General features: G+C 38.6%; 1 protein-coding gene across 1 annotated transcript; it reads left to right on the top strand.

The window, feature by feature from the left end:
• Positions 1 to 283: 283 nt before the first annotated feature.
• On the top strand, positions 284 to 4,114 carry LOC101530783 (E3 ubiquitin-protein ligase RLIM-like). The gene is made up of 2 exons (XM_036497916.2): positions 284 to 664; positions 2,472 to 4,114. The coding sequence occupies exons 1-2, from the start codon at positions 424 to 426 to the stop codon at positions 4,112 to 4,114; spliced, it is 1,884 nt and encodes a 627-aa protein (XP_036353809.2). The 5' UTR covers positions 284 to 423.
• The last annotated feature ends 9,369 nt before the right edge of the window (positions 4,115 to 13,483 follow it).

Raw genomic sequence — 13,483 nt, 5'->3', positions numbered from 1 at the left:
CCTCAGCATGACATTTTTTAGAATGCCATCTATTTTAGCCTCCTTAAAGTTTGAGACTAGGCTCATGTATGGGGAAGAAGGTAAAGAAAGGACAGGGCTTCATACACAGTAAGTGCTCACAGCATTTGCTGATTTTGAGTGAAATGAAACCTACCTTAGTGGTTTATAAGTTGGTAATAATGGCAACTATTACTGTGCCTGGGCAATTGTGACTGACAAGTGCTAGGTTAAGGGCAGGTCTCAGCAACACCCAGAGGAGGGTGAAAGCTTCAGTACACAGGCCTAGAGAAGTCTCCGTGCCTGCAGGCCCTAACGAATGGGATCCTGCTAACCAAACTGAAGTCAAAAGTGAAGAAAATGGAAGTGTAGTCTTTATAAATCTATGTTATGTCATAATAGTTAGTTTTTCACTTGTTTTTCAAGATGGATAACTTAGATTCTGAAGATGAAGAAGATGGATTTGAAATTCAGGGCAGAGAACAAATACACCAACTAGTTCAGAATGTAGTTTTCTTTCCATTTTTACATCACATGGGTGAAGAAGATTACAGGATACTTAGGGGTAATAGTTTGTTTCACACCATAGATCAAATTACAGAAGCAGACTTAATGAGAAGTCTACACAATGAAGACAACACACAAATGGAAGGCCCCAGAATTGAAGGTATGTTTTGCTGAGGGGTAAGAATAGAATGGAATGGATGAGGAAGTGGACAATAGTAAATGTCAGCCAAAGAGTATATAGAAGTGGCACAAATTGATTTTAAGTTACTGCCCATAAATAAAGAACAAATTCATTTGATCTTTACTGAGAATGTCAAAGTACTTTTTTTCTGGTTTGCATTTGGGTTTGATTTAACAAATGTGAGAAATAGCTTATAGAATTTTTTTTCTTGCTTTTGTATTCTAATGAAAATTTCTCTTTCTCCCAGAATTATCTTTTCTAAGCTAATATGTCAGTTCTTCATCAGCCAAAAGAAATATTGTGTATTCTAATTAACTGGTTCTTAACTGAGGGCAACTTTACTTCCCCCCAGGGGAACACTTGGAAGTATTTGGAGATATTTTGGGGTTGTCATAAATGAGTAGATAGGTGTTCCTGGCATCCAATGCAGAAAAACCAAAAATTGTTGTCAAATGCCTTGCAATACTCAGGGCAACTTCCCCAAACAGATAGTTAACCAGACACAAATGTAAACAGTGTTAATGTTGAGAAACTCGTTCTAATGTCAACTCTAGTGCTTCTCTCATTGAGAAGAAAGCAATCTTCACTGTTAAATAGAGCCTATGGCAATAATCTTGTTTTACACATGGTCCTTAGTCTATTTGGTCTGTCCTTCAATTTCAAATCAATTCAAAATTTTGATAACATGAAGTTCTGTTTAAATTATTTTAAAACTTTGGATTTTGTTTCTATTTTGATAGTGATTCAATAGTCATATTTCAGGAATGGGTAACTGAGTTATCAGCCTAGCCACTTGTTGGGACACCTGAAACCCATATGGGAATGCTTGTCCTTGATGTCTTCTTGTTGATGCAGATCCTGAGAGACATTGGTGATGGCTCAAGTAATTGTGTTCTTGCCATTCACACAGGAGCTATGGAATGAGTTCCTGACTCTCAGCTTCATCCCTCCACATCCCACTGCATTTCTCTCTCTCTCTCTCTCTCTCTCTCTCTCTCTCTCTCTCTCTCTCTCTTTCTCTCTCTCTCTCTCCATCTCCTAAAAGAATACAATGTTTAGAAATTTAAATAGTCTTATATTTTCAAAAACTGTACAAGGATGTTTTAAATTTTTATTGGAAAAGATGAGTTAAAGGATAAAGTGTATTTCCATGCAGTTTTTGAAGTTACCTTGCTTTATCACAAAAACTTAGCTTTTCATTATTTTGTTTTTTATAGATTTATTTAGTCTTATGAGAAATGTAGCTAGAGATATATCTGCTGGTTTACTCCCTAAATACACAAACAGCCAGGGATGAGCTAGAATGAAGATATGAGGAAGGAACTCAACCTGGGTCTCCCTCATAGGTGGCATGCATACAGCTACTTAAGCCAACAGCTGCTGCCTCCAAGGTTGTGTGTCAGCAGAAAGCTGGGTCATAAATGGAGCAAGGAATTAATCTCAGACAAAAGGAATCATATCTTCCACAGTGGTATGTGAGTCTGTGTACATGATGAAATTCTAAAAATAGATTTTTTCCCCGCATGATTTTTACAGAAACATTTTCTTTGGTTTGTTTAACATTAGATCACTCTTTCTATGTGGAATTAAACTTTTCTAGCTGCTTAAAATATCATAACATTTAAGTTTTCAGGGTCTTTTCTTCTCTTTTTTCTTTCTTTAGTTCTTTCTTCTTCTTTGATTTGTTTCTGTTTTTCTGTTCCTTGAAACAAAATTCTAGGAAACTATTTTAATTATGGTTCCTACTTTGGTAGTTCTTTTACCACCTCCCCTTTTTTGGTAACAGGTAGAGAAGACACTTCGGATGAAGTTTCTAGTGGTGAATCTATATTAAACTGGTCTTCTTCTTTTGAACAAAATGAAAATGTGACAGAAAGTTATCCAGGAGAAACTCGGTTTTCAACAACAGACAGTCAGAGTAATATAAGCAGTAGCAATTTCAACGTAGGGATGAATTCCAGTGTGAATAATGGGAGCTCAACTCCCGAGGAAGAATATGCATCATTTGGAAGATTTCCTGAGGGAGAAGATACACAAAATCATGAGACGGAACTGGAAAGTCCATTATCTGAGTCAGCCTTTGCAGGCCCTTCCAGATTAGAACATGGTGTAGCTGAAAACTTAGCAGACGTCCCAACAAACAGAGGTCAAAGAAGAGCAAGAAGCAGGAGTCCCAACTATCAAAGGACCAGAGCAAGAGTTGAGGATTACCCACCTCAGAATACATTGAATGAACTCTTACTAAGACTTCATTATCATTTATCACCTGAAATTTTTGAGCTGCCTGTGGTGAATGAGTTTGAGATATTTTCAAGATTTCGTCAACGTGAGCTATTGAGAAGACAAATGGCTAGGTTTGAGTTCCAAAATAGCCCTCAATTTGCAGCTTTTGGGGCAAGGAATATCTTTCCAACAGAAATGCCTTCAGACATAATGGGTAATAATGAATTTGGAGGATTAAGACCAGAAAGTCCAGACACACCTTTCAATCGTGAAGCAAGGAGAGATCATCCTGAAGAACTTTCACCAAGAGATGGCATAGATAACAGTACACAGTTATTATCTGAGATACCAGACAGCACTCTCACTGAGCGAGAACAAGAATTTGAAAATATGTTTCCACAATCTGAGCACCCAAGAGTGAGATCTTATCCTAGTACTATCAGATCTCCTGTCCATAGACATGTAAATCATTATTTAAATGATACACCATTTGTTAGAGCTCCAAGAACATTGAGGGAGTTACTGACAGCATTTGGTGAGTGGAGTAATTTTTGGAATAGTGATAGTGACTCAGAGTCTAGTGTCTTTCCAAGTCAATACATGGCACCAGGACATTCACAGTTTGAAAGCAGTGATTCTGATGACATTTACAATGGTGAAACTGATTCAAATGGTAGCTTTGGCTCATATGCCAGTGACCCAACACCTCACAGTTCAAGCTTCCGCTACCTGTATAGGCCTTACTCTAGTATTACGTTTAACTCCAACTCTAGTACTGAAAATTCAGAAACTAGTTCAGAGTTGCTTGAAGGCAATAATGGAGGAAATTCATCATCAAGTTCATCATCAGTGGCCGCACTAGAATATCCATTTAGGATCCCAGTAACAACTGATGAAAGTGAATCTGTGTTCTTCTATGATGTAGTTCAATTATTCCTCGTAAACGAAGAAGAGGAGGTCCAATCTGTAGGACTTACCAAACAGCAGATTGACAATTTGACAATGAGAATTTTTGGTGAAAATGACGAGTCAAAGTCTTGTACCATTTGCATTACAAAATTTATAGAAGGCGACATTATTCGTGTCCTACCTTGCTGTCATGAATATCATGCTGACTGTATTGATCGCTGGCTAGCTGACAACGTTACCTGTCCTATTTGTCGCTATGATGTTACAGATTCTGGTGACAGAGAAAATTCTAGTTGATGTGTGAAATCTTAGCTATATAAATCATTATACAGATGGACAAACAACATCTATTTGCTTTATGTCCACTTTTGGAGTTACACATATATAAAACATACAATCTGAATTGAATAATTGGTTCCTGAAGGAGTGATTTATTTCCCTCAATTTCTAATTCAAAAATAAAAGGAACTATTTAAAATGAAAAATGTTTCCTATCTGCAAATAAATGGAAATTTCACACCATGATGAGCCACTGTATCTTCATTGAAACTTAATAGATACATTAGGTTATGATGATGCAAAGTACATAAGAGAAGTGTCTTATGATAGTATAATCAATTCCAGATAGGCCTTAATAGTCATATGCAGGCATGTAAATCCCAGACATGTCATGAACTTTTCTTACCTATCTTTTCTGCATGTAAAGAGACAACAACCAAAGAGAAATAATTAAGAAGCATTTAAGAGTTCATTAGAGTTATTTACATAAGGAAGTGATGTTATATGCCCAGCATGTGGTAAAAATTCTGAAAAAATTACTTCCTCTCTCTGTTCCCATCAGCTTGTTGCACCACCTTAACCTGTAAAGTCCCAAGTTTTCAATTTTGCAGATAGTCCAACAACATAATATTTATTTCAAAGTTATTATAGATGAAATGCTTATTGCTCAATTTAAGTTATAAAAGTGTTCCATATATAGGACACTGGTATGTAATGAGTTAAAGTTTCTCCTGTTCCCCACTACCAACATTTCTATTAGGGTCTTGACCAAAAGCATAATTGAAAAGGATAGTTGAAGAGTATTTAATTGAGGAGCTGCTTAGTGAACTGTGTAAAGAATAAGGGAAATTCAAGAGATGATGAAGTACCCTTGTTAAGAAATGAATGAGGTAGACTGTGCTCAAGCACAGTCTGTGATACCAGGTCTTTTGAGAAGAAAAAAGGCTTTGGTACTAACAAGAAGGCAAAAGCAGGAGAATATGATTCAATCTACTTCCTGATGAGCAGTCTGGGGAAAGCTTTACAGGTTGGGAAGGAGAACGCTGTTAAACAGAAACACCCAGAGAGTTAAGGTCTGATTGAGCAGATTTAGAATCAGACTAGTATAATAAAATGGATTTTTTTTAAATTTCAAATTTCTACCTTCAACTGAACTCTCACTTCAGAAAGGGTTCCAGCTTGTTCATGCTCTGGGGGCACCCTAGTTTCTTTGGTTCTTTGATTCTACTGGCTACATTTTCTTTTGCATTTGCACTGGCAGCATTCCACATAGTCTTCTGCTCTAGGGTCCCTTGCACATGCACAATCACATCCTAACTAGCAAGAACTTAAACCAAAATGGTCAGACATACTGCATAAGACAGGGGAGTTTAAAGGGGGGAAATGGGGACACATACTTAAAGGGTTTTGAATTTGGAGCATCAGAAGAAAATCTGGTAAAGGGAGAGTTTGGTATCACCCTGAGACTAGCATACACCAAGGAGCAGACGTGACAAGAACAACTGGTACTCGTGGAGTTTGGGAATGGGAGAAGGGTGGGTGTGACCAGGCTGCACACACCAACACATAAAAGGGCCAGGACTAAGGACAGACCATGCCAGTCACAGTCTCTATGTCCACTGGCACACATGAGATCCAGAGTTGGAAGCAAGCCTGGTAGTGGAACTGGGAAACTCCCCTACTAGTATGCAATTCCCTCTGGGGAGCACGGGAGCCAGGGATGGGAGTGGGCCAGGCCAGGCAAGGCTGCAGCACGCCTCAGCATTTGTATGGGCCAGGTCTGAGAGCAGGCTGGTATGCAAAAGAACCAGAAAAGGATAAGGGCCATGCCTGGTTGGCCTGTGCTTCAACAACCACCAGTGAAAGCTGAGACTGCAGGTGGGGCATGGCAGGCTGGGTTGAAGCTCCCACCAGCACGCGCAAGACTTGGGGATGGAAATGGCCTGATAGGAAAACTCTGGAGACTTCCCTGCTGGTGAGTATCAGAGCCAGGGCTGTGGGAAGACCAGGCTATGTAAGGCTGCAGCATCCATCAGCATGAATGTGGGCTGGACTGTGGGTGGGGCAAATTGGGCTGGGTTCCAGCACCCACTGGTGCTCTTAAGAGCCAGAATAGGTGTGAGAAGAGAGGCAAGTCTAGGCCATGGTACCCACCATTCCACACAAGAGCCAGGTCTGGGGTTGGGCCAATTGGATCTAGGCTGTAGCACCCAACAGTGAAAGCCAGAATGGATGCAGGCCAGATAGCCTAGGCTGCAGTACCCACTAGTGAGTGCCAGGATTGGGGGCTGATCATGTCAGTCTGGGCAGCAGCACTAGACAGCACACACAGGATCCAGGGATAGGAGTGGGTTGTGTAGGGTAACTTGGGGAACTCCCCTGCTAGGCACAGCTCCCACTGGTGTGTGTGACAGCTGGGATTGGGAGTAGGTTAGCAGGCTAGGTTGTAGTATTTTCTGTGAGCTGGGTCTGGGGATGAGCCAGGCAGGGTCAGTCCACAGCACACACTGTATTATGAAAGTCAGGAGAGTGCAGTCCAGGCTGGGTTGGACCACAATATCCACCAGCTCACATGAGGGCTGGAGGTGGGCCAGGCTGGGCTAGGCTGCTCGTGAATGTCGAGATGGGACAGGCCATCTCAGACTGGACTGCAGCAGTACCTGCTGACACATGTAGGACCTGGGGCTGGGAGTGGGCCTGGTAGAGGAACTTTGAAAACTCCTGAGTTGGGCTTCGGTTTCCATTGGTGAACATGAGAGCTGGCACTGGAGGTGGGCCAGTCTAGGGACAGGACAGGCTGGGCTAGGATGCTGCACCCATTGGCATGCATGAGAACCATAATGGGTGTGGCCCAGTTGACGTAAACCACAACACCAGCTTATGTAATGTTGATTAGGGTGTAGGACTTGTCTACAACGGGTTTGAATCTCTGTCTCAAGTAACAGATTCCTGTCACACATCAGAGAACTCCCATTCAGTGCCAAAGCTTATGTCAGCCACATCTTCATCATTACTCTGAGATGTTATTGGTTTCTTTGCACAGGAGTCAGCAATGGAAGTGGCCCAAACACTCAATGTGTATACCAAGGCCAGACTACATATCCATGGGTTCTGATCCCTGAGATCAGAGACCCTGAAGTGTCTGATACCAGCATGAAATTAAAAGAGGAACAGCTTGCTCTGCCAAAAGCCATTAGTAACTCAGGTTGTATGGCAGCCTGGCCCAAGGAACCCTGGCACACTGAATCTTTAGGCCTCTGGCCCAGCTAACCCCAGCCCTGGCCCACTTACACACTGGTGCATGCAGTAGCCTGGCTCAAGGAGAACTATGGCTGTAGCTCTGTCAACATCAAAATCCCTCAGTGGCCCCCACCCTGCCCAAGGACCCCAATGAGCAGGTGGCACTGGCTCAGGCCAGTCATAGGCTTAGCCCTCAGTGCTCATAAGCTCAGCTTCCATAGGTGGCGGTCCACTCTCCATCTTGCAGATTTGATGTTAAAGAATAACAACACTGGCACAACATTGAGTTGACATGAACCAAGCCAAGAATTCCAGCCAAGTATGGGTTGCTTTTCTCCCAGCAGTGTAACACTTGCCTAAGTACAAAGCAACCTTGGCAGTTGCATGTGGCTGGGGATTTTCTTCTGCTTCTAAATTGACCTGGAAATATTATTCTTTTGATAGGTCAGCCAGTATAGAAAATTTTGCTTATCATTATTAGTCCTGATTTAAGTTACAATACTTTGTATTATAAGTTAAAGCCGAAGTTATAACTGTTTACAATTTATAATCTATATAAAAATCTAAAGTCAAAAACAGACTCAAACTGATGGTTTAGATAATACAGTAGATGGTGAGAAGTTCCCTGATAATTCAGCTGCGTATCTGAGACTTGAGAGGTGCAGGAGTCATATTTTGGGGGTAATGTTTATCTGGCTATCATAAAAAATTGAGTAGGATTCTAAAACTAGAGTTAAGATGTTAGTTGAAGTCAAAGAAGTTCAAAGTATTACCTCTAAATGTATGTTCAGTAGAAATACAGGAGACAGATGAGTGGGATTCCTTGGACAGGAGAAATTGCAAGGTAGGTAGAGGGAAAGATGAGATCAAAAGTAGCCAAGACAGTGAAAAAATATATAAGAGAATGACAAAAACATGTCACACAAGTCTAGAGAAAAAGACCACTTCCAGAAGAAGAGAATCCATTTAAAAATTCAGAAGCTTTAAATATTGCAGCATATTTTAACAGTTAAAATATTCTATTTAAAACATGATTTTAATGAAACCCTAGTGTTACAGTAATCCAAGTATAGTTGATATTATGTTCATTACTAATTTCTTCTTCACTAAAAAAATTCATGTCATAGTTTTTATGGATATGCTTTTTGAAACTTCTTTCCAATTTCTCTGTTGGTGATTTGTCTAGCCATATTAATATGTTGTGAACTAAATGTATTCCTTATTTTTTTCAAAAAACAAAATATTTTGAATTTTTTTCAATTAAATGATCATTACTTTTATACACTGAATTTTCAAACTATTATATGTGTTTATTTAAACAAGACATAATAGATTTATACATTCTTTTTAAAAATCGAATGGAGGGCCTGGCATGACTGCCTAGCTGCTGAAGTCCTCACCTTAAACGCCCGGGATCCCATATGGGCGCCAGTTCTAATTCCGGCAGCCCCACTTCCCATCCAGCTCCCTGCTTGTGGCCTGGGAAAGCAGTCGAGGATGGTCCAAAGCCTTGGGTTTCTGCAGCTGCATGGGAGACCCAGAGGAAGTTCCAGGCTCCTGGCTTTGGACTGGTGCAGCACCAGCCGTTGTGGTCACTTGGGGAGTGAATCATCGGATGGAAGCTCTTCCTCTCTGTATATTTGCCTTTCCAATAAAAATAAAGAAATCTTTAAAAATTGAATGCAAATGAGCTTATGTTTCCTCAGATTACCGTTATCTCCAGTTCCAATTTCATTCTGCCTTCTTTCCTCTTTCACTGAGAAAGTTAACCACCATCACCACCTTTGTCGTGCGTGATGATTTCATTGTACCATTCTGTAACCTGCTTTCTTCAGTAACCAAGTCCAAATGAAGATAGGTTATTCACTGTATAGTTAAAACTCTGTTTTTAACTATGGCATAGAATTTCATATTTTAGATGCAACATATACTATTTTCTAGTTTATTACTAAAGGATACTTAAGCTGTTTCTGATATTTCAGAATCTGAAATCATATATTTAATTTTCATTATCTCTTGTTAATTTTTACAACATATTTACATTTTGCATGGGTATAATTTCCTCAGCATTTCCCTAATAATTTTAAAATATTTATTTATTTATTTTGTTTGTTTAAAAGGCAGAGTTACTGAGAAAGAGAGAATCTTTCAACCACTGCTTCAGTCCCCAAATGACTGTCAAGCTGTCCACATGGGTGATGCATACACAAGTACTTTGATCATCTTTTGATGCTTTCCTAGGTGTTATTAGCAGGGAGCTCTAGCAGAAGTGGAGTAGCTGGTTACTTAAATCAGAGATCATGTGGAATACTGGCACCACGGTTTGCAATTTAACTGGCTGTCACAATGCTGGCCCCTAATAGGCATTTTCAAATGCTTTCCTATTCCATGAACATTTCTCATTCTCATGAGATTCTTTTTTTTCTGTTTTTAAAAGTAATTCTCTTATTCTCTCATGTAATATCTTTGTCAAGTAAGTCATCAACATTGCGAAAAATATCTACCCTACAGTAGCTCATGTCTATGAATAGTTTAATGAAAAACACAAAATCCTTGCTCTTTGTAAGTTTATATTCTTCTTAACTGCTGGTGATATTTTATTTTATGTTTATTTTCCCATGGATAGATGGTGATCTACCATGGATTCTGAAGACAGCAACTTGCCACTATTTTGAAGACCTAAAAACGTTGAATGATACTTTGACTTCAACAAGCATACTGGCTAATGTAGTGCACACTGGAGATAGACCTCATTTCTTTTAAAAAAAAAATCTTTTTTAAAGAAAAAAAAATGGCAAACAAGTGCTTAACTGGCATTCTTCCAGACATGTTGCTTGAGAATCAAATGGTATAGAGGAAGTTACTCTTGTCTCTACACCTAAAAGAGGTTTCTGTCACTTTCACAGTTTATGAGCTGACCATTAATTTCTGCATTGTAAGGTCAGATTTTCTATTTGTAATTATTAAGTAGTTAAAGAGATTGTGAATACATTCATTTTGAACCCTTTTTAACTGTTATATTTAGTCACTGATATTTACCTGGTATATTTAGTCACTGATATTTATAATAATCTATTATAATATCCAGAGTTACAAAATGGTGTTTCTGATTTTGATATTTCTTTTATATATGTGTATATAGAGATCACATAGTAAAGAAAGACATTTCCTGGTTTTTCACACCTCTTTGTAAAAATAATGATAAATGTTTATTTTTTCTGATTCATGGAAATATTTATATTTACTTATTTATTAATACATATCCTCTTTAATAATCATATTTTACCAAATATATTCACTGGACTCACCTTCAAGGCAGTTCTTGAATCCTTAGTTCACTTTATACTTACTCTGTCCTTTCCTATATGAAACTGTATCTCCAAGGAGCCCTGGTTAATTTTCCATAGGAAATTATAAACTAAGATTTCAATGTTATTTATGCTCTTTGGGACAGGCATACAACATATCAAAATTCTATAATTATTTCTAAGTCTTTTTTTCTGAATCATTTATGGATTTATGGAGTTAGAATATATTTGCCACAGTGAAATATAATTCTTTTTATCAGCACAATTAGGGGCTCAGTGTATTAATTACGCATTGTCCTTTTGTCTCTTTAGAACCTTTAGTTTTTTCCATTTGCTGTGATTTTTCTCTTTATTTTCAAATGTCCAAGAGATCGATATACTTCTCTTCCCCACTTTCAACGGAAGCACTTCCCTTTTGGAAGTGCGGACCTCCTCTGGTCTCATACTCTCAGAACCGTTTTTTCTCATACCACAAAGTAGGTTTTGCTGGTTTCAGGTGTTTTTCTTTTTTTCTAGGAGTAGTAAACCATGCCATATTATCTGGCTTCTGCTTATGCATGAGTCCGAATTTTGTGTGGTTCTGTTTGCTCTTGTTGTTGAACTGTATTGGTTTTGTACCATGTGTGGACTATTAGTATTATGAAGCTGTTATTCTACACAACTCCAAGGTTTGAAACAACCATTTTATATTTTAAATTATTTTCATATTTTATTTCAGTTTTTCAACTTGCCTTGCATTCTGAGCTGTTCCTCATTCAAGAAGGTGAAGAGCTTTAAATTATATACTTTAAATTATATAATTTTTAGAGAATTATTTACTTATTTGAAAGGTGATGTGGAGAGAAGGGTACTCAATCCTCTTGTTCACTCCCTAAATGGCCACAACAGCCCAAACTCATCCAGGCCAAAGACGGGAGCCTGAAACTTCATCCAGGCTTCCCATATGGGTAGCTAGGGCCCAGTCACTCGGTCACCTGCTGTTGCTTTCCCTGGCACAATAGCTGGGAGCACAATTGGAAGTGGAGCAGCTGAGATTCAAACTGGTACTCATATGAGATGCCACATCTCAGGTGATGACTTAACCTACTATGCAGCCATGGTGACCAAAGTATAATTTCATTGTAAAATGCACAGTAACTGTGTGTTTAATTCTAGCATATTTATCCTTTTGAATCAAGTTATTGGTCAGTTTTTGAGATTCATGTCCACTGCCTTGGAAAATTAATAAACAAAATGAAATAAAAAAATAAACAGCATTTTCTTAATTTCTTAAACCTAACAATCTTGGATTAATTAAGAAATAATTTGCTTATGAGACTACTATGGATTATACATTAAAATAGATTTTAATCAGCTTACCATTTCATTGCTGGTTTTGTCTAATATTCAGCTAGTCTGTAATCAGACACTTACATTCTTTTTAACTAAGCAATAGTAAGTCAAATGACAGCACAGAAAGAAAAGAAATGGTAATAGGAGATGATGATAGCACTGAATTAAGTAGAAGAGAATCTAAGAACTTATGCTAGTCATCTCAAACTGCCTATCAACCATCAATGCCCTCTTGATATTTAATGAGTGATTCTTATGTTTTGCCAGCCAGATCATTCATAATTAATTAGCACCCTCCTTGCACTGGTTTATAAACTAAAGAATCATTGTATTGTTGGTGGGGTTACAAAAAAAAAATCCAGGTCCTCTGAATCCTGTCATCTACTACAGTTGTCTCACCTTCAGGAATGGGGGTACTGCAGGTGGTGTAGGAGGAGTGCACTGCAAATAGACAGATGTAACAGTAATGACAAGAATCTAAATTTAAGAAGACTTTGTTTTCATCAACTTGAATATCAGCCCTGTATCACAACACAGTGAAGAGAATGGATCACATAAGATGCCCATATTTTCTAAAGCACTTAGGCTTATATAACTTCATGTTTAAGCAAATCACATTGTTTTAATCCTTCTGTAATTATTTCAACAATTTAAAAGACTTATTTAGTTTATTATAGTCAAAGAGAAAGAGAGAAAGAGAGAAAGAGACACACACAGAGAGAGAGAGAGAGAGAGAAAGAGAGAGAGAGAGAGAGAGAAATCTATCTATCTGCTGGTTCCTTCCCTCAAATGCCCACAAAGCTAGGGTTGAGCCAGGCCAAAACCAGGAGCCTGGGTCTCCATTTGAGTCCGCCATGTGGATGACAATTCAAGTTCTTTGTGCATTATCAGGAAGCTGAATTGAAGTGAAGTAATGCTAACTGAAATTGGCACTCGACACGGAAAATGGACATCCCAAGCAACGATTTAATTCACTGTTCCTTGAGGTCTCCTTCTCAACAAAATGTCAATGTGGGTTTCAAATATAACTGGCTCTATGCTATAAGCTAAACAAACCTTGCGAAAGAAAACATACTTGGCGTCTATCTTTCCAAATCTCAATCTTTTGGGAAAGAGATACTGCAGAACTGAGGTTTGGGTGAATTAGTTAAGCTTCTGACTGTAGCACTAATATCTCATATCAGCAAAAGTTCGAGTTATTCCACTTTTGATCCAGCTCCCTGTTAATGAACCTAAGAAATCAGTGGAAAATTGCTCAAATATGTGGATCCTGCACGTGGGAGACCCCTACACAATTCCAGGATCCTGGCTTTAGCCTGACCCAGCCCTGGCTAGTGTGACTATTTTGTGAATGAACTAGCTAGCGGAAGATCTTCCTCCCTCTATCTGTAATACTTTCAAATAAAAAAAAATCTTTAAAAGGAAATGACAAACAGCTCAAAATGTCAACACTTGTTTAATATGAAATGGATCCTTTGAGACACACATATGTAACATTGATCATTAC

Source organism: Ochotona princeps, chromosome X, assembly GCF_030435755.1.
Source record: "Ochotona princeps isolate mOchPri1 chromosome X, mOchPri1.hap1, whole genome shotgun sequence".
Taxonomy (NCBI): domain Eukaryota; kingdom Metazoa; phylum Chordata; class Mammalia; order Lagomorpha; family Ochotonidae; genus Ochotona; species Ochotona princeps.
This window is presented reverse-complemented; position numbering and strand designations above follow the sequence as displayed.